General features: G+C 34.5%; 1 protein-coding gene across 2 annotated transcripts in view; it reads right to left on the bottom strand.

The window, feature by feature from the left end:
- glt1d1 (glycosyltransferase 1 domain containing 1) overlaps nucleotides 1-25,175 on the bottom strand; it is an 87,721-nt gene extending 62,546 nt beyond the window's left edge. For both annotated transcript variants that reach the window (XR_015498240.1, XM_087265103.1), the window contains exons 1-6: nucleotides 24,986-25,175; nucleotides 21,708-21,859; nucleotides 18,849-18,954; nucleotides 13,382-13,433; nucleotides 8,572-8,608; nucleotides 7,817-7,873 (exon numbers count right to left, since the gene is read on the bottom strand). Coding sequence is in view for 1 of the 2 variants with exons in the window: in XM_087265103.1 (XP_087121229.1) it covers nucleotides 7,817-7,873; nucleotides 8,572-8,608; nucleotides 13,382-13,433; nucleotides 18,849-18,954; nucleotides 21,708-21,859; nucleotides 24,986-25,053 (472 nt within the window). In the remaining variant the exon portion in view is untranslated. The remainder of the gene's footprint in view (nucleotides 1-7,816; nucleotides 7,874-8,571; nucleotides 8,609-13,381; nucleotides 13,434-18,848; nucleotides 18,955-21,707; nucleotides 21,860-24,985) is intronic.
- Between the last annotated feature and the right edge of the window lie 2,009 nt (nucleotides 25,176-27,184).

Below are 27,184 nucleotides of genomic sequence, written 5' to 3'. Positions count from 1 at the left end.
ACATTCTTGGTTTATATAAAGGGAAGATTAACTAAAAAAAGAAAGTTTTGTCATCATTTACTCACCCTTTACTTGTTTCAAACCTTTATGAGTTTCTTTATTCTGTTAAACACAAAAGAAGATGACTTAAAGATGGCTTAAACCCTGCAACCATTGACTTCCATGGTATTATTTTCTCCTACTACAGAAGTCAATGGTTAATATGTCTTTCGTTCCATTTTTATTGTTTTATAACCTGTTTTAACACATTTCAATCTGTTTTAATTTATTTTTTCCTTTGTTGTTTTATTTTCTTATACTTGTTTCCTAATTCCTGTTTATGTAAAGCACTTTGAATTACCATTGTGTATGAAATGCGCTATATAAATAAACTTGCCTTGCGCTCAAAATAACTTCTTTAGTGATCAACAGAAGAAAAAACTCATAAAGGTTTGGGAGGGTCCACTTGAAAGTGCGTAGATTGTGAGAAAGGGCTCTATTTTAACGATCTAGGTGCAAAGTCTAAAGCGCATGGCACAAAAGTATTAAGGGCATGTCAAAATCCACTTCTGCTATTTTAAGGACAAAAATAAATAAATAAGGTTTGCGCACCAGCTCATGGTCTAAAAGGGTTGTGCTTATTCTCTTAATGAGTTATGGGTGTGTTTGCGCACAATGTGCATTAAACCAATCAGAGTCTCATCTCCCATTCTCTTTAAAAGTCAGTTGCGTTGCTATAAGGGGGATTTGCTATTTACATGGCGGACTTTGTAAGTGGAAAAACTGAATGCTTCACTAGCGAGAAACAATTAAGCAGACCATTGAGGATAAAGAACAAGCCTCCTCCATTTTGCATCTTTACATTCTCTTTACTCCTTCACTTTCGTAGAAAAAGATATGGTGTTGTGCGCACTCCACTGAAGACATCCATTAGCCAACGTATGTTATTTCGTTTGTTAAGATTTGTTTCAAAACTATTTCTGAATTCAGTTCTAATTTCCAGCAAATGACAATGAAATGTGGTAAAAAAAAATAAAATAAAAAAACAGTTATATCCAAACTTGCGTCCTATTCCAATGCCATATATGGTGATGCGTACTTCTCTAAAACCCAACAGGTGGACAAATCTAAACTTGTTTTTATTAAAACAAATGTAAATATGTATATAATTAATAATTCTGCTAACAATAATAACATTATACAAACGCAAACTGTCATGAATAAACTGAAATAATTAAGCAACATGTAAAAGTTTGGACCCGCACACTGTACGCTGGACTATAGATTTTAGAACTTAGCAAATTTATTATCTGTATATTGTCATTATCTATATTATATTTATTATTACCCTGTTTTATTTTCTATTTTTATTAATGAACTGCAAAGCAATATTGATGAAAATCTCACTCTTATAAAATACACAGATGATTTGGCAGTGGTTTCCTGTCAGGAAGAAATGAACAGTTCTCTATATTTTAAATATATCAATAGTATCACAGATTGGTTTGGCAAAAGTTCATTACATCTAATTATTGGAAAAACAATAGTTCCCAGCTATGTCTGGCAAGTCAAGTAGTGCAGTAGATACTAGATTTTAGATAAACCAGGAATCATAAATGGAAAAATAGTTGAGCAGGTCTCAAATTTTAAGTATTTAGGCACAATTATTAACAATAAACTGAAAAGTCATTTATCCCAATTGCAGTTGTTGTCTTAAATCGGATCAATGTTTGAAGTGAATGGGGTGGTTGTCAAAAATGATCTGCAGGAATATGTATGGGGCCAATTTTATTTATTTTTTTAATTTTTAACTTTTGTCGTTGTCTTGATGAGTGTTGCTATTGTTTGATTGTTGTATGTGTGCAGTTGATGTCTTAAACCCAGTGTTAAAGACAAGTTTCTGTTCTATGCCAAAAAGAACGGACAATAAAGTTTAAACCAAACTAAACTAAAAGGCACCAACAATGCACCTTAACACACCTCTATTTTAGATAACGAATAACGAATCCACTGATGTAAATTCAGCTAATATGGTTAAAGAGTTTATCATTCCTTTTTGGGGAAAAGGGAATAGGTTACTAAGTCGCGCAACATACATTTTGCCCGTAGGTATCCTCAATATTAAGAAACACTAGGTAAGTGGGTGAGCACCGCATTTTGTATTTTTGCTTATTATTTCAGGGAGTTTATGTGTGGCGTCGCAAACGCTGAAGATTTCGGTTTCTTTTTTACATTTTGATTTTTATTAGTAAGTTTAGAAGGGGATCTTGTGTTCTAGCTTTGGTGGCTTTTGGTTTTGTTTAGTTCTTTGTTTTGGCGCCACTCTAGTTCCTTTTCCCCTGAAAATTTTTGATTGTATTTCTTTTTTTTTTTATATATATATATATATATATATATACATTGTACAAAGCGCACACATGTAAGCCTCTCTTTTGTTGGCTTCATCTTTCATCTCCTCAAAAGAGGAATAAACGAATTGATTGTGAAGTTTGTGTCCTGGTGTATTTTCCACCCATCTACTTAGTATTAATTTAATATTATAAATGTTACCAATACTCTCCCAAGACAACTTATTTAAATCATAACACCGACACACCCATGAGTCCACAAAGAGGCGCAAATGGAATTGCCATTCAAACAACATGGCACAAAACATGACAATTAGGGTTGCGCTGGTCTGAAAACAGCAACAAATCGCATCATACACGTCTTGCACCTTTTTGCGTCAGGTGTATGATAAGGCCCTAAATGCTAATTTTTTGGGTGAACTATCACTTTAAACTACTTGATCTATTTATGCTGTCTAGTGTTGCAGAAAAAAACTAACACAAAAACAAAAACAGAGCTAGTCAAAAGTTCCTTTAAATTATATTTTCCCACAACTGTCAACCCCTCAAGCTACACTTACACCTACAGACAGCTCAAAGCCTCAGAGAAGAAAGGAAAGACCTGAAACTTCACTCTTGTCGCTCACATCCACGAGCACACTAAATCATCTCTGAATCAAGACCATATTTCCCATGAGCCCCTGCAGGCATCACTGTCATCCTCATCACCCAATCCTATGAGGGGGAATATGCTGCACAATCCCAGTGGACCACCCGACCTCCTCAATCATTTGAAAACCTACTGCACCTTAAAAAAAAAAGTTGACCCCCCAACCAGGGAGTGATCCCGAGTTGAAATCTTAGCTATCCCATCACCCACTTTTGCATTCAATCAGCACGGCAGGAGGTCAGAGCACCTGCTTTGATGGAGCTGCTAGAGCTTCTGTCGACTGATCTCAGAGCAGTGGCACCAGCCCCAGGGGTCTCCATAAACAAGCATGGGCTTATGTAGAGATCAGTCTTCAATGCGGAGCAGCAGGCACACTGGTGCAGATTACTCTACATGCCAGAGCATGAGCTCAGGAGAATGAATGAGATATTCAGGGCCTCTTCATATTTAGTTGTTTATGGAGAATGGCAGTGTATTCATTTGAACTGGGTCTTTCTGCAGCGATGGGCTGGTGTATAGCAGTCCCAAAAGTATTTAGCTTTTCACATGTTTTCACATGACATTTCAAACATGCAAATTCACATGTGCAACTCGTGTTACATTTCTGTAAGGGGTCACATGGGGTCTACTAACAAATGACACAACATTCAAACAACTACAATGTAAAAAAAATCTTGCTGCCTTAAATTTTTTTATTGAATCAAATGAACTTTTCTAGCTCATCTCAGCTTACAACAACCACACTGGCTAAAAATATTAAGTTAAACTTTGTATAACCTTAAAAAAAATAGTTGAAACCTGATCAACTTATTAAAAAAAGTTAATGCAATATTAAATATTTGTCTTGACTTTGCCATACAATTTTTTTTTATAGTGGTACTCTGGTAATCTTTTCTGTTTGTTGGGAGGGAAATAAATGCATGCTTGGTTTATATTTTCACAGGCCAGTCATACAGCAACCCAAGCTCATTGGAAATATGTGGGTCACACTTTGTTTTGATGGTCCGTTTGTTGAGTTTAGGCTACACTGCATCTACATGCCAACTAATTCTCATGAGATTATACGTAGACTGTTAGGTTGGGGTTAGTTGACATCAGGGTTCACACTTTTCTAGGACTTTCAAGTCAACTTTCATGACCTAATGTTTCATTTAATGTCTATGTTTACGTGGTAAATCATAGGAAACACAATGAAAGTTTAAATTTATCACAGCATATCAGGAAACACGCAACAATCTCTTATTTTTATATTTATGCAAAATAGATAATGTTTACACAGCACTAATTATGTGAGACCATGTTTTTGGCCAAGAAAAGAAGTAAAAACAACTAACCTCCATTCCAGCATACAGATATTTGTCAAACTAATTTTAGATGATGTTAATAGTTTGTTAAACTAGTAATAGTAGATAAAACTACTTCTATTGTAAAGCCTTGATCACACTTTTTGCTCCATACACTTACATTTATAGGCATGCGAATGCGGCAGACCAGAAACGCAAGCACATGCGACAAGTTTAGCATTTCACTGCATTCAAAATTTCATGCTTGGTGAATTCTCACATCACGTGATTGCGTTAGACCAATAGAAGATAATTTAAAATAAGAAATTAAAAATATAGAGCAATCGCTTACTTTAATTGATGTCCAATCATATAGTTTAATACCACCCTTTTCGCAGCGCCGTACAACAGAATTTCGCAAGCACAAGCTCTGGTGTGACTGCAGCTTTAGACGCTCTTTGGACAAAAACATCTGTTAAATGACTATTGTGAATGTAATTTCCATGACTTTTTCCAAAATCATGTGGGTCTTTCTTTTTTTTCCAAAACTTTTCCAGGCCTGGAAAATGCCATGTCAAAATTCCATGACTTTTCCAGGTTTTCCCAGACTGTATAAACCCTGTGACATGTACAGTACTTGTAAAGTTTCTAGTCAGTTAAATGTCTGTTTATAGGCAGAATCGACAGATGTTAAGCAGACAGTCTACTAATCCTCAAATGGACCATCAAAATAAAGTGTTACCAATATGTTCCCAAGGCTACATTTTTGAAAACCAACAAATGTGTACCCTGTACTACGTTGTCTTGCAATTTTTGTTTTTGCAGATCCACTAGAGGGAGCTATGTAAATTTTTGGACAATCTTAAATGCATACCTGTGGTATGTTTTCTTATATGGGCCATTTCTCGTAAATCAACCAGAGACCGATGTGTACGTTTCTGCGAATATTAGGTCCTTGTGTGCCTCCGTGTAAGAAAATTGTCGTAGTGCATAAAATTTTTTAGCTTATAAATTATTTTTTGACTGGCCCACACACAGATTTCCCTAAAACAATCTGATAGTGTTTTCAAAAGCAAACTAGAAGAGAAAAGCCATCGCGGCTGCATGCTTTTACCATGACCTCATGTTTCGTGTTACTGGAGCCATACTCGGACTTGAACCCCGGTCCACTCTGCCTCCCAAGTCTGGAGCCATTCACAGTGAGCTACTGAGTCATGCTGGAAAAGCTGTCCATATGAGGTAAGCAGTCAGCGGTACAGCCCCATATCGTTTGTTTTACACAGAAAACACAGCCATATGTACTCACGAGGATATATTTCTTGGTTCTCAAAAATGTAAAACAGGGCACATTTTCCCAATGAGCCTGTGTCGCGTCAATATGTTCAAGACCAGACTTGTTTTTGAGTATGTTTTCCTTGCTGTTGTTCTCCACTGCAACACCTGAATGATTCCCCAAGAGAACCCTTGTTTATGTCACCTGTAACTAATTGTTTTGTTTCCAAGGTTTCGTAAGATATTTGTATTATCAATTTTAGCAAATATACATTATATTAATGCCCTAAATGGCAGAATAGACAATTATAATAACAAAATATTTATTTAAAATAAGCCATCCATCAAAGTAGCTTAAAAAAAAAAAAATCACATACAGTTGAAGTCAGAATTTTTAGCCCCTCTTTGAATTTTTTTATTATTTTTCAAATATTTCCTAAATTATGTTTGACAGAGCAAGGAAATTTTCCTAGTCTGTCTGATAATATTTTTTTTCTTCTGTAGGAAGACTTATTTGTTTTATTTTGGCTAGAATAAAAGCAGTTTTTAATTTTTTTAAAAACATTTTGGGGACAATATTATTAGCCCCTTTAAGATATTATTTATTTATTTTTTTTGATAGTCTACAGAACAAACCATTGTTATACAATATCTAGCCCAATTACCCTAACCTGCCTAGTTAACCTAGTTACCCTAGTTAAGTCTTTAAATGTATCTAGTAAAATATTATTTACTGTCATCATGGCAAAGATAAAATAAATCAGTTATTAGAAAGGAGTTATTAAATCTCATATGTTTTAAAAAGTGTTAAAAAAAATCTTCTCTCCGTTAAACAGAAATTAAGAAAAAAAAACAAAAAGTTTAACACAATTATCAAAATATAAAACTATTGTTTCATTGTAATATAATTTCTATTATTACTATTACGTTTCTATACTGTACAACATGTACAGTAGTATTATTATTACTACTACTAAAAATAATAATAATTTGCCAATTAGGACAAAATAGCATGTTTCTAAAAATTCACAATATATTTCTTTGAGCTGAAAGGTCATTTATGAAGTTTATGTAAAACACACACAAAAAAAGAATCAAAAACAAAAACACTAACAATATGGTGTAAGTAACAATACTTACTATTATTAGTGGCTTACTACCTGGACATTACTAACACTGGAATTACCAAAATTCTATAACTACAATTACCATAGCATTCTCAGATTGTCCCTTCATATTTACAATCAAGGCTTATTATTATTAAAATTAAGCGTTAGATGTCCTCACATTTCATTAAGTAATCACTCTAAAAATACAATCTTTTTACCAATAAACCTGCACTAGACTACCCGTGAATGATCGCACCTCACTGTTATCACCATAAAAAGCGATATGAAATGATGAAAATCATATTAAAATTACCAACACATCTTTGCTCTTTCAATCTTTTCCCTCTTTTACCCCCGGTGTTATAGACGTAAAGCCTCTTCACTCTGGCTCAGGTCGTCTCTAATCAAGGTTTAGTGCTCTTGAGTCTGTCTAAGTTCAAGAGTGTTGAAGGCTGAAGACCACATGTATATTTAATAGCATGACGTCTGCTCCTGAGTGTTTGACAGGAATGATGATGAATGCATATGCCAAATTTATCAAAAGAAGTCTGAATGTTCAATGCTATGTAATACCTATTTTTCTGTTGTATATTTAAAGTTAATGCACCCCAATGTGATTATTTATCCACCCTCATGTTGTTCCAAACACACAAGACTTTCTTTAATCTTCAAGGTACCAATGAAAATGTTTTTTATGAACTCAGAGAGATTTCGCTTTAAAATGTAATTAAAAAAATAAATCCATATAAATCTTCCAGTTTAATCCAAGTCTTTTGAGAAGACACTATTGCTCCATAATATGAACAGACGTAACGTTGGCTTCTGTCAACAGAAAAACACTGACCCCCAGCCACATGACAAGTAAGAATGAAACTTAGACTTAACTCCTGTAAAGAATTGTTTGCTGACCAATGTTAAATGAAAATAACGAACTCAATTAAATCCGTTGTTTTTATAAAGAAATCACAACCATTCAGAGGACTAGGAACAAGCCATTTAATTCCTCATTTAAAAATTAAAAATAACTTTAGTTGTATTTCAAAGATGAACTAACTTCTGATGTGTTTAGAATAGCATGAGGATGAGTAAAAATGCCTAAATTTAAATTTTAAGATGAAAAAAAAAAACTTTGATTATGTGGACATTAAATGGAGAGGACTGGTGAAGGTGTTGTACCTGTGTTGTGTAAAAAGTCACTCCAGCTGAAATTCGATGCCACTCTGGTCTCAATCCCTATAAGAATATGCAAATGTCAAAATGATGTGATGTATCAAATTTGCTAAATATTCAGAGGCACTGAAAAATAAAATACAATACAATAAAAGTTTATTTGAATACTTAGACATTATACCAGGTTATATAACAAAATAATGCTTATATGTGTATTTAGGGACATTTTTTCTAGTAAATATTAATCTAAAGACTCCAGCTATATCACTTTGACTCTCTCTGAATCATACATCAAGTATCATAAAAATATTTAAATCTAAATTTCATCTTTTTTAGAGCTTATTTAATTAAATAAACATGAGCATCTTTTTTTCTGAATTATGTGTAAGTTCAGTTAAATTAAAAATGATTGTATGCCTGTTCCTGTGTTCTGGTCAATCCTGTCAAAATAAATAAATCAATAAACAAATTTAAAAGAACTAAAGCACAGAATGGTGGAACATATCAACTCTGTTATTGTTAACTCTGTTAGTGGTTTTAAAGGTTTAACAACACTTTAAACAATAGTAACACTTAATGCAGTATCAAATGTTCCCCATTTAAACATTATTTTACATTAATAACAGATTTCGTGTACTGTAAATTATACATTTGTTGTATCTTAATCCAGTTTAAGGAGAATGAATGGAAAATGTGTGAAATGTACCAACAAATTTACAATCCATCATAGACTAATTAGTCAATAAATAAAAAAACTATACCTTGAGGCTGAACATGGATCTTCTTGCTCTCGCAAACCTGAAAAACAATGGTTGAAAAATCAAATTAATCCATATTTTAAGTTCAATAGTTGTACCATGTTATTATTAGCTATTGCATTTTAAGCTACATACTTTAACCAGGATTAATAAAAGTTAATAAATGTTGTAAATGTTGGTTCTGTTATTAGTTGTTAATGCTAATTTGTTAATGTTAATAATATTTTATGGAAAATGCTACTGATTTTTTTTCATTCAACATTTAATTTAACATTTCCTTATACCTTTACAAGGATCTGTGGCCCTGAAAGCCCTGCAGATGAAAATAAAACTAAATATCAACCATAAAAATTAAAGTTTCGTGATTACTAGCATACAAATTAAAAGCTTATACAATACACTCACCAGCCACTTTTTACGTACACCTGTCCAGCTGATCGTTAACGCAAATTTCTGATCAGCCAATCACATAGCAGCAACTCAATGCATTTAAGCTGCTGTTACACTGGACTTTTCTTCCCATGAACTTCCATTCATATGCACGCGAATGCGTCAGACCGGAAACGCAAGCTCATGTGACAAGTTTCGCTGCGTTGGAAAGTTCAAGCTTGGTGAACTCTGACCTTTGAAATCGCATCACTTGACTGTGTGAGACCAATTGATGATCAAAACATGACCTCTCTGGACAGAAAGTGAAAATATGGACCAATCACTCGCTTTTTTAATGTCTAATCATCTTGTTTAATCCCGCCACTTTTCTCAGCGCCAAACGAATTACTCTAGTGTGACCACAGCCTTAGGCATTTAGACATGGTCAAGACGATCTGCAGCAGTTCAAACAGAGCATTAGAATGGGGAAGAAAGGTGATTTAAGGTGACTTTTAACGTGGCATGGTTGTTGGTGCCAGACGAGCTGCTCTGAGTATATAGTGGTCTGAGGCTACAATTCGTCTAGGCTCAACAAAATTGGACAATAGAACATTGGAAAAACATTGCCTGGTCTGATGAGTCTCAATTTCTGTTGTGACATTCAGATGGTAGGGTCAGAATTTGGCATCAACAGCATAAAAGCATGGATCAATCCTGCTTTGTATCAACAGTTCAGGCTGGTGGTGGGGGTGTAATGGTGTGGGGATATTTTCTTGGCACACTTTGGGCCTATTAGTACCAATTGAGCATTGTGTCAATGCCACAGCCTACCTGAGTATTATTGCTGACCATGTCCATCCCTTTATGACCACGGGCTACTTCCAGCATGAGAACGCACCATGTCATGAAGCGTGAATCATGTCGGACTGTTTTTTTGAACAATGAGTTCACTGTACTCAAATGGCCTCACAGTCACCAGATCCCAATCCAATAGAGCACCTTCGGGATGTGGTTGAACGGAAGATTTGCATCATGGATGTGCAGCTGCCAAATCAGCAGTAACTGCGTGATGCTATCACATCAATATGGACCACAACCTCTGAGGAAAACTTCCAGTACATTGTTGAATGTATGCCATGAAGGATTAAGGCAGTTCTGAAGGTGGGTCCTACCCGGTACTAGTAAGGTAAGGTGTATCTAATAAAGTGCCCGTTGAGTGTATATAGGTGTTGTATTTTTTTATTTTACTTTTTTTAATATATACATTATTATACACAGTTAATACACACATTATGCACATTCTGTAAATGGAAGCTTTAGTTTTGGATGCAATCAATCAAAATGAATTACTTGACAATACTACTCTTTTTATGATAATATAGAGTTATTGACATTCAAAGTTCACATCCAAACCATATCCTTGGCGTAAAAAAAACATACAAAAAAAAAAACTGTTGGAAAAATCTGTGTGCAGCATGGAGAATCAATGATTCATCTAAATCAATACCAGTGGAGGGGAAAACAAAACAGCACCAGGAAGGTAATGAAAAAATAATATGTAAATGGCTGCTTGAGATAAAGTGGATCATTTCAAACAGGCAGAGGGGAAATTAGCTGGATGTTATCAGTGTTGGGAGAGGGAGACCCCTGGTGTGTGTGTGTCTGTGCGACACAGACGGATCCGGTTTGCCTTCATTTTCCACACGTGTCAAACGTGCATGCTTATTTGGGGATAAAACATGGAAATAGCAATTTTGACGCTGCTCTATCATAGGATGCGAGGCAGGATATTGCATTTGTATCCGTTAAATCCTTCAGAAATACATTTATAGCATCATCAAGCAGTAGCTGATTTTAAACTCCTTTCAGCCACATTAAATCAACACACTCATTTGTATTACATCAGCACTGCTTGAATGGGCTTATATTTTAAGCACAGTTAGGGCACTTTTAGCTATAGATTTGGGCATAATATATTTGTGACATCATAATGTATGCAGTCACTTCTAATCGTTCTAAATGTCTTAATTTCTTTGTTCAGGGTTTCTGCATGTTTCACCAAGTTAAATGTAAAACTTTAAGACATTTTTAAGACCATAATAAATGAAATTTTAGACTTTTACAGGACTAAATGCTTAGGATTGTTTCGAATATCCCACTTGGAAAAAAAAATTTACAGTAGTGTGTAGTCCTGTGTTATGTTGTCAATTTATGTTGTTTGATGTAGCACCTTGGTCCTGGAGGAACATTGTTTTGTTCCATTGTGTACTGCACTGTATATTATTGATATGAAATGTTCCTTTTTAGACCAAAATACACAACTTTTTAGAAGAATAATTTTGTTTCTCTGTGGATTAATTCTCATGACAACAATCTGTTTTTATCTTTTATCTCCTCAGTTACCTTCTTTCAGAATGTGGATGTCTCAAATATACTTCCACTTGACACTATGAAACATACTTACGATGCACATCAGAAGTCAAATGAATTTAGGCATATATGGAGACCTATTTGCCAATATGCTAATGACCACTCTTGACTTTTTATTGCATTCTACATACCCAGTCTCCTGCCTGACATGACCAGACTCCTATACATTTATATTTTTCCCTTCCCTTATTCTTTTCCACAGCTTTTTGTTGTGTATCTGAGGCTATATCTGTATGTTCATAAATATTAAAGAAACTGAGGAAACTACAATAATATATTGTGACTCCAAAACATTGCATGGTAGAGTACATCCAGAAAAAAAAAATAAGGTGTACTGTGTTAAAACTGCATTACTAATAAATGAATAAATGGTAACATTTTAAAATAATGCTCCATTAGTTAATGTTAGCAAATTTATATACTAACATGAACTATGACAATCTTCCACATCATTTATTATGCATAGTTCAGCACTAATGTATTATTAAAATCTTAATGGGTGTTTATTGCCACTGTTAGTTAATACACTCAGCTAATGTGAACTAAATATACACCTTTTTTCATTTACTGATATTAACAAATATGTATAAATACTGTAATACATGTATTGTTAATTGTTTGTTTATGTAAGTACATATATTCAAGGTGCAGTAGGTGATCTTTTACAATGCTAACAGCTTAGCATAAATCTCTGAATCACAGTCCCTCCCCTGCCATTCAGAGCCACGCCTCCTGAAACAGGAGCACCCGCACCTTAAAGATGACAGCAAAACCCTCTCTCATGTGTTAAAAGCAACTAGTGCTTGTCCGGCTGCGTGCAGGAATTACACTCATTACTAAGCCAAACTGACATGCTATTTCAGAGTGAATATTTAGAGTTGCATGGTAAACAATATAGGGAGAGACTAGACAGAACAGCACTATTTACTTGTGTTTTGTTGTTAAACTAACTAAAATCTACATTATCGATGCTGTAAAAGTACCTTATGAAACTGAAAATTGTCTCATTAATATTTCACCGGAAGATTTTAGTGGCTGAACAACACTTTTGTGAAGATATAACCCATTTGTAACAACAACATCTAAAGTTACATTAGCTTTGCGTGAAGCTAAAATAGTTTTAAAACAAAACATTACCTGTCTAAGAGAAATCCTTCAGCCTTTCTCCAGTGTGCAAAGGTAACTCCGATATCGACTGAGGTTTTTAAAAAGTTTTGGTTTAGCATGTTTTTGCCGATCACGTGCTCTCTCTCTCTCTCTCTCTCTCTCTCTCTCTCTCTCTCTCTCTCTCTCTCTCTTGAACACGCAGCACATCTAAGCAAAAACAGTGGTCGGCGGATATATGGCTGCGCAGTTGTTCAAATCTGCACTTGCTGACAGACAGGCTGGGCTACTTTTTGGAATTATGAGACATGTTGGCCCGACTCTATTTAATTCGATGAACATTTTTTAGTTTTATGCCTTACCCAAAATATAAAAATACATATAAATACATTCAGATCATTTACTTTAATCATTACCATTGGAATGTGAATAGACTTTCAAAGAGCACAACAACAAATGTTTCTGAAGACAATGACCTACTGCACCTTTAACTAAAGTGCCATTATTTTAAAGTTTTACCAAGTAAATCAATGCATAAATAATGTAAAATAGGGCACTTTAAACTACTTGCTTGTGACTTTATAAATACTCACATGCTGTCAATTGTGTGTGTAGCAAAAGTTTTTAAATCTTTGCTTTATATTTATTGCAATATATTAGTTGTTCTGAAATATAAGTCCCAGAACATTTAAGGCGATTAAAATTTTTTACTTATAATCCATAAAATGTGATAGAAAAAAACAAATTACATATCACTAAAAGTAAACACTTTACATTGATCTCAAATACCTCACTTTTCTCAATGTAGTTTATGTGGAGTAAGTGTATGAAACACCTGCTATGACTTCTTTTTGGCATGATAACAACACAATTTGATAGAAATGGCAGTGGTAAACACAACATGTCTTACCAGGAGCATCTCAGCCTGTTCTTTCAGTGCATCAGTGAATGCCACAGCAAACCTGCATGAGACAGATAGATGAAGAAAGTGAGCTGACAAGATTAACATGGAAAGAAACATGAAATGTCATAATTCCGCACAGGAATGTGATAGCAAGATACACCCCAGTGAATGCATTCAACTGCTTTTATTTAGCTGCAATCCCAAATCAAGCCATGGCATAAATATATAAACAAACAAATAAATAAATAAATAAATTAGTATTATTTTTATTATTATTACTACTACTACAAATAACCATAATAATAATAATAATAGTAATAATCAAACAGAACAAAACTAAAAGCACAGAAAAACAACGCAAAGCAAAAGCAAAGCAAAACAAAATCCAAACACATAAAATCCCAGAGTAACCCTCAGACTGAGAAACTAGACATGGTGTTGGTTTCATACTGACTACTTTATCAAACAATATTTGTTTTCAACATGCACTTGCTGCTTTTAAAAGTAGACACTTCAAGCTTTCTATAGATATGTGTCTCATGTCTGTGTATTTGTTTTTGCATGGTTTCTGCGCATTTTACTGACGCATTTCTAAAAACAGTTCACGGAGAGAGAAAATACAGATTGGCTACACTGTTTATTATCCTAAGCACACACATTTGTTGTCATTGTGAGTGTACACATTAAAAACTAGACACCTAACAGATTCAATTGATGTATTGATCTTATCTGTACAATCAAAACTGAAAGTGTAATTTAAGTTTATTTCAGGTTTATGAGGTGAAAACTTGTCAAAACTTCGACCCCTAGGGATTAAACTTAGGAAGAGGAAAATAAAGCTGTCTTAAATACTAAAATCATGTAGTTAACATGATTTATATAGGCATGTATGGTAATAAATAAATAAATAAATAAATATATCTTCAAACAAATAAATATTTAATAAATTAATATGCAGGGACGGGCAAATAATACATTGATACTGTATGTATTATAAAACAAAAAAACAAATACTTCAATTCTATGTGTATCAAAAAAAAAAAAAAGAAACTACAAAACACAGCAGCCAGAAATGTATTAAAATAAAATTCTGTATTTTGAAAATACTACAAAATACTTTTACAAGCGAGCGTGACAATTCTTTGCAAAGCTTCTAATAATAGGCCTATTGAAACAGTCAATTAACTATAAAACTGGCTTAGTGAAGTAAACAATGATTAACAGCAACAGTATTTCTCTGAGCAAGATTAAGTCAGCTTTTCTGCCAACTCATTCACCTCTACTAAACACGAGTAGATATTCATGAAGAATGTACACTTGTGTTTCTCTTTGATTTTTGTACAAATTTCATACAGAAAGCCCTGTCTTGAAAATGATCCTTTATTTAATCACTAGAAAAGCCATTGAATGCAGATAATGAGTTGGAATATACTATTATCTCTTGATTTTTTGCAATTGTACTCTTTAATACACAATGTTAAAACATAATATCTCATAAAAATAGCTATCCGTTTTGGTTGCCATTAAACCGAAGTTGGGTTTTTGACCAGTCTGTAGACTGAAATATTATTAAATATGATTAAATATCAGTCTCAAACTGATCACCTGTCAAAGTTTGTAACTGACAATAAAGAGGACAAGACTAGATCAGCTACCGGCATTTGAAACAGCAATGAAGTTTTGTAGATATCGTCACTAGGACTTATTTATGTTGTTGGTCTTATTTTGACCTGCTCCCGAATCTACCTCTGCTATTTTTCTGTTACTTTCTTTATATCCATTCACTCAATCATTCATTTTCTTTTCGGCTTAGTCCCTTTATTGGTTTTGGGGTCGTCACAGCAGAATGAACCGCCAACTTATCCAAAATATGTTTTACGCAGCGGATTCCTTTCCAGCGGCAACCCATTACTGGGAAAGATCCATACACACTCATTTACACACATACACTACGGACAATTCAGCATAACCAATTTACCTATACCACATGTCTTTGGACTGTGGGGGAAACCGGAGCCCCCAGAGAAAACCCACGCTAACAAGAGGAAAACTTTTTTAATTAATTCCCAAATGATATTCAAATGAGCAAGAAAATTTTCACAGCATGTCTGATAATATTTTTTTTTCTTATAGAGAAAGTCTTTTTTTTTTTTTTTGGATAGAATAAAAGCAGTTTTTTTTTTTTTTACTATTTTAAGGTCATTAAAATTAATTTAAAAACTAAAATTATTAGCCCCTTAATTATTGTTACCTGAAATGAAGGTTAACTGAAATAAAACATACGATGAAATACAACAATCTTTTTTTTATTCAGTCATTAAATAAAATCCTCAAAATTATGTATTTATTTCCCATTTACCACATTTTATTTCCAAGACATGGCCTTAAACTTTTGAAACTCCCTGTACTGTATGTTTTATTTTTTCCCCAAGGAGAAAGTTTGGACTACGCCTGTCTTTCTATCAAGCCTCATCCTGGAGCTCTCTTTATTCAAACTCTAAACAAACACAAGCACAAACACATGCATAAGACATAAGGTCCCCTTTGATTTTTGTGGGTTGAGCTAACAATAATTTTGAACAGAGGGAAAAAAGCAGACATGGAGTGTTGTGTAATGTCTTCAAATGATGGCAGCTAGACCCCATGAGCTTCCCTGCATCTCCTCTTCATCATGCATCCCTGGTCTGCTTCTCTTTCAGGAGATGTGAAGGTTAGTCAGGAACAGCAGCAGCAGGGGGTTTCTCTTACTGATGTCTTTGAAGTGAAAGGGCTCTCATCGTTCTTTTGCTACCTGGTGACAATTATTCCCTTAGGACTGTCAAAATGATGGGAGCCTGCCTGTACTAATCAAACAGATCACATGAAGCTCTATCACCTGACTAATAAACTGAAAACATCAAGCTTTGGGTGTAGATTCAGTTAAAAGACCTTAAGCTAAATAAAAAAAGCAGACCAATGTTCAAAAGTTTGGGGTCAGTAAGTTTTAAAGGCATAGTTCACCCAAAAATGAACATTTACTCAACCTCAAGTGGATTTCTTTTTTACTGTTAAACACAAAAGCAGATATTTTGAAAAAAGCTTTTACATTTTTAGTCGTATACACTATGGAAGTCAATAATTACTGGTTTCCACCTTTCTTCAAAATATCTTCTTTTGTGTTTAACAAAGAAAAGCAACTCAAACCAGATTTGAACAAGTAAAAGGTGAGTAAATGATGACTGAATTAGGGTGCTTTCACACCTGCACTTTTGTTTCGGAACGTATCTCGTTTGCCCAGTTAGCGCGGTTCGATTGGCATATGTGAACAGTGCAATCGCGCTCTGTTCCGCGCCAAAGTAATCGCTCCGAGATCGCTTGAATGAGGTGGTCTCGGCTCGATTGAAACGAACCCTGGAGCGGTTCGATTGCAGTGAGAAAGCGATCCGATCCGAGCGCGGTTATATCACAGTGTTTTATGGATATGTAATAGGCTTACGGCTATATGAAGAGAGAATTATGAGTAGGGCGGGAAGTTTCGCGAGTCTCCGGATGCCCGCAAACGAGTGATGATCTCCCGGTAATCTCGCGTCTCCCTCCCGGTCCTCAAATAGGCATCGTCGCGCACCCTTCTCACCCCTCCCCACCGCATCTCTCCTCAGACACGTCACGCGCGCGCTTCCTGTCAATCACCACCAAACCAACACTTCTCCTGACAGCTGAGCGGGACGCTGCAAAACAAACCCCCAAAACCCTGACACTCTGACCAAAGTAAGGAGAGTTTACTCGCACGTGACTTGTTTTAGCTCTTTTGGTCCGATTAGAAACTTTGCAGTGTGAAAGTGAACGCTCCAAGAGCAAAGAGCAACAATGTAACAATTTTAATCTCTGTTTCGGAACAACTGAATCGATTCACAGGTGTGAAAGCACCCTTATAGGTTTTGTGTAAACTAACCCTTTATGTGTGGCTAGGGGAGCATGGGGTACAAAGTAACGCAGGGTTAAATGTTTTAAGAAATTTTAAGGTATTTGCTCAGGGTTAACCATGGCATGCTTTCAAGGTTTTCACCTAAGAGCCAGCAGACATCTTCCTGCCAATTACTGAAAAAGTATGGCGAAACTTGGATGAGAAACAATTTTTGCATTGATGGCTAGCTAGTTTTGAGGAAAACATGACACAGCGGGGTTAGTTGCATCAGGGTGTTACAATTGTTAAACCACACACTGTTGGACACCGATTAAACCAACAAAATAATTTTTGAATTTTGAAAACTTGTTTTTTGAACAAATTGAGCGTTGAAAACTTTTTCTATAATTTTTTTTAATAGAAAAAATATATATATCGTATTGCTAATAATGCAAATAAATGCATTGTATAATAATGAATAAATCTATAATAATGCAATAGATTGAAATGTGTTTATCCAATAAACAAATAAATATATAAACATGCTGTGATATTTAGAAGTTAAAAAATGAGCTAATTATTGAGGCAATATAGCTACTACTTAAAATAAACAGAAATTCAGTTAGCTGTGTGAAATCTGCCTTTTTAAGCATGTGTTACAATTAACCCTCTAACTGTTACAAATTGCCTCAGAGGTGGGGTAAATAGTAACAGTTTTATTCCTGGCACTTTGGGCAATACTGCACAGAAACCATAGTTCTAGTGATAATAAATTAAGTGCTCATTTGCAGGAAAGGCTTGTGTTGTGGGTTAAAAAAAAAATATGTGGTTTTTCTAACCCCATTACTTTGTTCATTATTTGACCAAAACCAAAAATTGTTACTTTGTGCCCCGCTCTCCCTACAGCACTGTGTATCATGTGTGGTGTTTGTTTTGTTTACAATTCAATTTATGCAGTGCTATGTGTCAATGCACTTAACCATTAGGCTATTGTTGCCAACTATGAGAACAAAAATGTATGCAAAGCAGATTAAATCAGCTTTCAATTGATGTATGGTTTGTTAGAATAGAATGATATGTCTCTGAACTAAAACTATTTGAATACACAGAATTGGAGAGTTCAGAAAAAATCTTAATATTGAGGAAATCATCTTTAAAGCTACTAAATTAACCCCTATGTGCTTTTGGAGATGTTTCCGTCCACTATGGTGTGGTTTTGAGTCTTGATTTGGCCACAACTTGGCATGATCATTGGTTTAAAATCTTATTTTGTCACATATTTTGAGAAAATGGTTTCAAATTTACAAAAAAAAAACACTTAATTATACATTGTGGGGGGGCAAATGCCGCATTGGACATATTATGTAAGGACTGATTTTCAATTCCATGAAAAAGAAAAGAACCATGTTTAGTACCAACCTATTTTTTTAGTGTTTCGCAGAACCGAGGAAGTCATACATGTTTGAAGTGTTTTGTAAATGATGACAGAATTTTCCGTCCGGTCAAACTGTTCCTTTAATTACAGCTGACCGGAGCAGTGAAGCAGGAAAAGAGTCAGCTATCACCAGGAAAAAAAACAGTAAATTTGACCTGGCCTTGCGCAGAACTTCCTCCATCACAGCTCGCTTGTGCTCATCCCTCACGTCCTCGTTGACATCTGTCCCTCCGAACACCACTCCGAACGGCAATCCCACATCTGCAGGGAAATGTAAATTCACAACAAAGAAGCAAATCCCTCATTTCACTTATTCACCTCATCTGAAGTTCAACTTTTAAATCCTTCGAGTGAGGAAAGTCTTTGAGGCATGAAACAGTGTGTTTATCTTGCCCGAGGGGACGTAGTCATCCACAGAGTGGACACTCTGAGCAATGACTGAAAAAAAATGGCCATATCTCAGAGAGTAGCCTTTGGTCTGAATAAATATGCACATATATGAGTTCATTTAATGCCATGAATGATTACCATCTTCATATGGCATTATTTATATATTATATTAAAGAGTTGCCTTTTTCAATACATAAAAAAACTTGTTACTACCATTTTTCATTTTCAAAAAATATTGATATTAATAACATTTACTTGCTATTAATGGATAAGGAAAGGTTTTCTACACACTTTTAATTTAGGGGGTTCTAAATCAGTTTCATTATTTAAAGGACTTCAGTGTGTTCCATTACCTTTAGGTCACGGGTGTCAAACTCAGTTCCAAAAGGGCTGCAGCTCTGCACAGTTTAGTTCCAACCCTAATTAAACACACCTGATCAAACTAATTGAGTCCTTCAGGCTTGTTTGAAACCTACAGGTAAGTGTTTTGGAGGAGGGTTGGAACTAAACTGTGTAGGGCTTCGGCCCTCCAGGAATTGAGTTTGACACCCCTGCTTTAGATTATACTTTTTTTTATTAAATGTTTTTTTTATTTTTTATTTACAGTTAATATATTGTCTAATCATTTAAAACAATGATAATCAATATATGCAATGTTACAAATTAACAATGCAAAACATTTACAACTAAACGTGCAATGTTTTTTGAGTGACAAAACTAAATGAAACTGTTTAAAAATAAACAAATATATTAGTAGTAAAGTGTATCAATTTTTTTTAAAGTACATATTATTGTTGCATTTCTAGCCTGATTCAAGTTAAATCAAACCTTTATTTCAGCAGATGTGACAATTCTGTCTGGTTCTCAAATCTGATTGGCTGATAGCTGTGCAATATTCTGTAATAACAGCACTCGTACAAGCCTTCTCATCCTTCTTTATTACTTCGCCCACATAGAGTGACAGCAGATCAATGAACTCACTACAGTTCGACAAATATTGCAGCTGTTGGAAAACAAAATGTACATTTGAGGAAAAAAATGTAGCTGTTTAGATTGCAACTATGCAGTTAATTTATAAGGATAGTGGCTATTTTAAATATTTATAATTACAGAGATACAGCGTGTCGGCATTCATTAGCCTGTCATACTGAGCAGAACAAAGACAGGTGATGTTCTGCCACAAGATGGCGCAGAGACAGCATAAAAAGCCCTTATTAGGAGAAATACTCAGCGTAATTTCAAACTGCAGATTATCAAAACATTATAAAACAGGTAAGTCATTCTCTCTCTTTTGTATGTTCTAGTGCTGTATTTGATTAGGCTTTTTTGGGGTCAATTATTTTGATATCCCTATTGCAACAGAGAAACACTTGGAAATCTTTGTAGACTGATGGCATTTGATGCCGTTCAGCATTTTAAACTTAAAATTTGAGCAAGATCAACTATTTTTTTAGATATTGTACTAAAGAATTATTCAAACACTAGCTCTAAAGTGACGTTGATGAAGTAGCAACGTTTTCTGCTATTCTGATGTCAGCAGCAGATGTGAAGGAATGGCGGAAGAAAGTAGTTCCTCATACAAAAGGATTTTTAGACTCTCTGTGTTTAATTTTCTTTTTTTATATGCATGATTATGCCATCAAACTGTTTTATAAATGCAATATCACAAGAGAAGCAGCGCAATATGGCTTTATATTGTCGATGGTGAAGCACTAAGGCACTCGGCCTGCAGGCTCATGCCAATGCCTCCCACCAGTGCCAATATACATTCATATCGCACTGCTACTCTTTTGATATTGCTCATATATATTAATTAGTCAGTTATTAAGTTTATATAATACGTTTGTTGTTGCTAAATGACTGTAATCCATAATCTACATGTAAATTTGGCATATATATATATATATATATATATATATATATATATATATATATATATATATATATATATATATATATGAGCAATATCACACGAGTAGCAGTGCGATATGGCTGTATATCGGGACTGGTGGGAGGCGTGCTTTGCCTTAGTGCCCCCACCAGTGACGATATACAGACATATCGCACTGCTACGAGTGTGATATTGCGTTTATACAACAGTTTGACGGCATAATTGTGTATATAAAAACAAAATCAAACATGGAGAGTCTCAAAAACCCTTTTTTATGAAGAACTACTTTCTTCCGGATTCAAATCATAAGCTGACAGTTAAACAGTTGAGTGTGCATCTTTTAAACTTTAGATCTCTAGTGTCTGCTTTTTGCTGATTGTATGTGGGCGAAGTAATACACAAAGGGTAAAGAGGCTGTAGGAGTTCATATTGCAGACTATCGTACGGCTATCAGCCATTCAGATTTGAGAACCAGACAGAAGTGTTGTATATATATATATATATATATATATATATATATATATATATATATATATATATATATACTATCTATCACCAAGGTCAAAATATTTGTGATAGAGCAAGATGGTAAAACTAACGAGACAAGATAGATGTGTGTACACTACAGAATGTGTGTGTGTGGCACTCCTCGGTATGAAATCTGAGATGTTCTCACTAATCAAGTGAAACCAGCATGTGCATGTGTATTTTGAGAGACTGGGGGACTTGTCACCTAAAAGCAGCCTGCCTCCTTTGAAAAGATGAATGGCCAGCGCAGCCTCGAACTGCGGCTCTTGCGTCATCAGGGATGATACATCAGAAGCAGAGCTCAACCCTCTTGTATCACAGAGTACACAAGTATGTCCTGCAGCCTCAATGTGATTCCTGCAATCCAAAGACACACACAAACATACAGAGAACTGTTTAAATCAGCATCTTACTTTATGAAATAAATGGGCTCTGTGTTGCAACGCCCTGACTAAAATACTTTGGCAGTGTCATACTGCAGTTTCAGTGATACAATGGAACTTTCGTACTGTATCAGGAGAAAATAACCCCTGCAATAATTACAAATTGCTAGTATTTGATATTAAAGCAGCTTTGTTTATTGTCAAGATGGTGATAAAATAAATGGAACTGAATTATTTGCGCTGGTCTGCCTCAGTGGTCTAAAAGCTGTCAAAATGCTAAAGATCAGGCCAATTAAATCAAAGAAGGACGAGCTTTACTAACCAAAGTCAGGCTGGGAATAAATTCAGATATCCCATTTCCATTTGAATCTGATTCCCAGGCTCTCATTTAGACCTGTCATAATATCTATTTTTTGTTGCACGATATATTGCACCAAAATAGATTGCAATAAACGATATTATTATAATTTTAAGACCATTTCATGCCACTCATTATATAATGCCAGATTGACAATATAATATCATCACAATGGAAGTGCAGTCTTTCAAAGAACAAATTATATTTTATTCTTAAGAATATTTCATTTAATTATAGTCATGTTAACAATTTAATAAGTAGGCAATAGGATCAGGGATGCGTTTCTGACACATATCGTTAGCCGACTAAGGTTGCAGGTTCCGACGTTACAAACATAGCTCATCAATTTGACGTTGCCCAAATCCATCGTTCCAACAAACATTCGCAAACTGCATCGCAAACTTGTGCACTTGCAACTACACCTCAGTTATCCCCCCTATGCCCTATTCCTTTAGAACATTTTAACATTTAAACTTGAAACAATTTTTTTTTTAAAGCATTAAAGTCATTACTCCTAGGTGTAATTTGTTTACGAAGTATTTTTACCTTCAATTTTCGCGATCATCAAGTTTATAATTGCGCTCCCTTTGCAATGCACCTTGAAAACATGTATGCCATTTCGAACACAGCCGAGCGGAATTTATGTTACGTCTAAAAAAAGGGAACACTTTTTACAGTCATTGGTTCAAAGCTTGTGGGAAAAAAAAAAACAAAAAAAACAAAAAACAAAGCATACGTTAATGAATTTAATTAATAGTAGGTTATTTATTAAGAAATGTAGCCTACTGTATATGACAGGGGCCTGTTGGCTAGGACATTTCTGCAGTGGTTTGCATGTGTCAAATTGTAAAAGTAGACTTTTAAAAAAATATATACAAATATAAACATCCTACTTATCATTATTATTATTATCATTAATATTAACCATAATAATATTAATTATTACTATTATTATTATTATTACTACTAATAATATTATTACTATTAATATTATTATGATTATTATTATTAAAGTAGTTTTTTTTCATGTCCTAATAAATATTATAAACATTCAATTCTTAATAGCCTCATTATTTATTGATTTATGTGATTTATATATGACATTAGAATACTTATTAGCTTTTGTAAGTGATTTTATGTTAATTCAGAAAATAAGAAGTAATGTTTTCAATAATATTTGTAAAGGAAACAGGCCCTATATGTTCCATTTACATATATTTCAATTAATATGGAAAACGAGTGCATGTTTTTACCAAAACTAATATTGATTTTTATTGTATTAAATAAGTGTGCATGTATAACAATATACTTTCCACAAAGCAATTATGAGGTTCTTCACTAAAGAAGTTGTTACTACAGCCTGTTTAGAGCATCATTATGGGCGTCTTACGTTATAACTAACTTAGTTCAAACAATGAATCTGTGACAGAGAAATTATGGGTTTTGGGAAACACTCGTCACTACTTTGTTCTTTTCCCAAATGATGCATTGTACTATGATAGTTCAGCCGTGAGTTACGTTGCTGTTTGGGAAACGCACCCCTGAGTCTGAAAAACCTATATCCTAAATAAATCACAATAAATTTTCATACACCGACATTAAATATACTAAAGTAAGTTATATGGAATATTATAGTGTTTTTTTTAACCATAACGACACTAATTGAGATGATGTTGCTACAATTGTTTTTTTTATGTATGGGCGATATATTGTTTCACCAAATATGATTGAGTTCATGTCTATGTGTTGTACGGTAAGTCGATACATTGATTATTGTGACAGGCCTAGATATGATGCAGTAAACATAGATTTAACACATACAGTGAATAAATAAAAAGAAAAGAATATCCCCACACCTGAATATCAAACTATCAAATTTGAACTTTTTACTAGAATATGAACAATAGAACACAATTAAAAAAATTGCAATAAGATGCAACTGCACATTTTATATAGAACACAAATTTTACATTAGAATTTCAAAATGACCACCAGTGATATCTGTGATGAAAATACCATTTTCTATCAAATTTTTGAATTCTGAATGGTAAATAGATCAATTTTATGTAAGATATGAAGGTAATGAGACAAGAAAGATTTTGACTTTGTTTCCAACACCCCATGCACACGTTCACATCATTAATAATCGATTAATAATATTAACAATAAAAAATACTATGTTCAGCAATATAAACATTTGATATTGCATTATGCACCATGTGAACATGCACACTTCTATTACCTATTAATTATTACTGTAAAATACATTGTGGAAATGTTTTTAAGGGATTAATCATCAACTGATGTGTTCTTATTTTGTCACCAAATAAACTATTGATTGTTTACTTTTATTGTTTGTTATTCAGTCCTTTACCTCGATTTTACCTAACTTATTAGAACAACAACAAAACTGGTCCTCCCATGCTTAAAACAGCCCAGTTTTCCAGTATACCACAATATTGCCATGGTACAGGTCCTAAAAAACAAGGTAGACATACCGTCGATACAACATAGCTTCACATGGGTGTAGTATTATGTGCACTAGAGCATATCTTGTGCAAATGTGACATAATGATGTTTAGCGTACTTGGTTTTAAGATGCTACGTTAACGTTAATCGGTTCAGCTGAAAAAATGATCGCCTTACAGGATTAATACGTCCAGGGTAAGCTGTTTTGTGAGACCGAGAGTCAAAGGAGGACACAATACTTCCTTGTTTCGCAAAGCAAACAAATTACTGTACCTTATTCTTTCAGCAGTGGTACAGTTCCCTGTTTTGGGACTTAAGTAGGCTAGAAAGAGCACGCGCATTTCAGCGTGTGATAGTAAAATGCTGACGCTGATAAACAATGAGAGCAGAGACCGACAGTGAGCGACTCTCTCTGGACTCTGTTGATCTCATGCTGTCACGTCAGCGACCAGCCTCCCGAACCCGGACAAACCAAACGCGCGTGCTGTTTATTTAAGCACGGGTCCGTTTGTAATGTAGACCCTCCGGAAACACGGAACTATTTAGTAGGCGCGACATTGAAATGATAATGTGCTACTAAATCATATCTAAACGTATGTTTTTTTTAGTCCGAGTCCTATTTATGTGGATTGTGGTCCTCCTTGGAGATGTTAGCTGGAAATTGTAGCATATGTAAACATGAAACAAAGCAGGAATGAATGAACAATTAAATTAATCTATTAATAAATGCACAATTTTATTTTATCCTATAAATGTTTAAGTATCACAAATAAACAAACATTATAAATTATACACAATCCTCTACCCTATATGCAGGGGCGGATTTAATCAATAAGCAAGGTAACCAGCCACTTAGGGCCCCAGAAAATCTAAGGGCCCCTAAATTAATACCTAGAAGTATAAATGATACTTTTAAATTATATATTGCATTATCTTCTGTCATATTTTGTTAGGTGGGGGTCTAAAATGTTTAACTTGAACGTAATTATAACATCTGCTCAAATGTTCCCTCCACCTTTAATCATAGTCCAGTCTAACAGTCAAATCAGTAAAGATTTAGTTTTATTCACATTTGTTATTTTTTGTTGTGAATTTATTTTACGAAAACATATAATTTCAAAAGTTTTACAAGATGCTTTACACGTTATTGTTTTACGTTAAGATAACGTAGAAAAAGAAAGGAACGGGGGGGAAAATCATTTAAGTACAAAGTGCCTTTAGAACTTTTGGGCCGCATGGCTGTAATTGCTTAGGGCCCCAAAACCACTAAATCTGCACCTGCCTATATGTAATTTGTGACCAGATGGCTATGCTGTAATAGTAAACTGTTAAAGGTTACATAATACAATGCATCAAATAATCTTAAAACGGTAAATACAAGTGTCTGGCATAAGTTAAAGCTTTGTTTGTGCTGTTGTTGTTTAATTGAATATGTTTTTAATAATTTCTATTTTCTATTCAAATTTTCACATGTATATTTTTATTCAGTTTAGCTTTAGCTATTTGATTTTAATGTTAGAGAAACAGAAATGACAAACAATTCCAAAGATACTAATGGACAGTTTCCACTGAGTGGTACGGTACGGTACGGTACGGTTCGGTACATGAGAAAACGGTACCAAAAGTTGGAGCAACACGTGCAGATGAATGCTGATTGGTTACAGAGAATCGTCACTTGAGCATGCATCAAAGACAAGAAACAACACAGGAAGCAGCGCCATTAAAAAAATAAATAAATAAATCAGCAAAAACTATAGAACAAACAATGTCTGCCTGCTGCAATCAACCGTGGTCGACGTAGGATGTGCAAACCTTCCTGGCCACATCGGAAAAGAGTGTGCAATTAGAGCTTGATGACATGGTGAGAAATGAAAAGGTTTTTCAGCATGTTTCTAAAAGAAATAAAATATGTTTTTAATTATATGAGGACTAAGCCAAACAAAATTATAAATGATTGTTTGTTTACACCTCACAGCAAGAAAGTAGCTGGTGACATTTCTGTGTGGAGTTTGCATGTTCCCCCAATGCTCGTGTGGGTTTCCTTCAGGTGCTCCGGTTTTCCCCACAGTCCAGACATGCACTGTAAGTGAATTGGATGAACTAAATTGCCCGTAGTGTATGAGTGGTGTGTAATTGCGAGAAATTTTGAGTGTTTCCCAGTACTGGGTTGCAGCTGGAAGAGCATCCGATGCGTAAAACATATGCTTGATAAGTTCATTCCGCTGTGGCGACCCCTGATAAATCAAAAACTAAGCTAAATGAAAATGAATATAAATGAATTCTGACAGCAAAGGTGATTTTTTACCAGCTTTTCTTTCAGAGACTAATGTCACCTTCATAAATCCTTATAATACTTGCAGGTCTTTCAGTTTTATAAATAAATAATAGAATCAATCAATCAATAAATCAATCAATCCATTCATCCTTCCACCCACCCACCAAACCAACCAACCAATCAATCATATCTACTAG

Source organism: Danio rerio, chromosome 8 (assembly GCF_052040795.2).
Source record: "Danio rerio strain M-AB ecotype USA chromosome 8, GRCz13ab, whole genome shotgun sequence".
Lineage (NCBI taxonomy): Eukaryota > Metazoa > Chordata > Actinopteri > Cypriniformes > Danionidae > Danio > Danio rerio.
The sequence above is the reverse complement of the archived record's forward strand: the minus strand, read 5'-3'. Positions and strand labels throughout refer to the sequence as shown.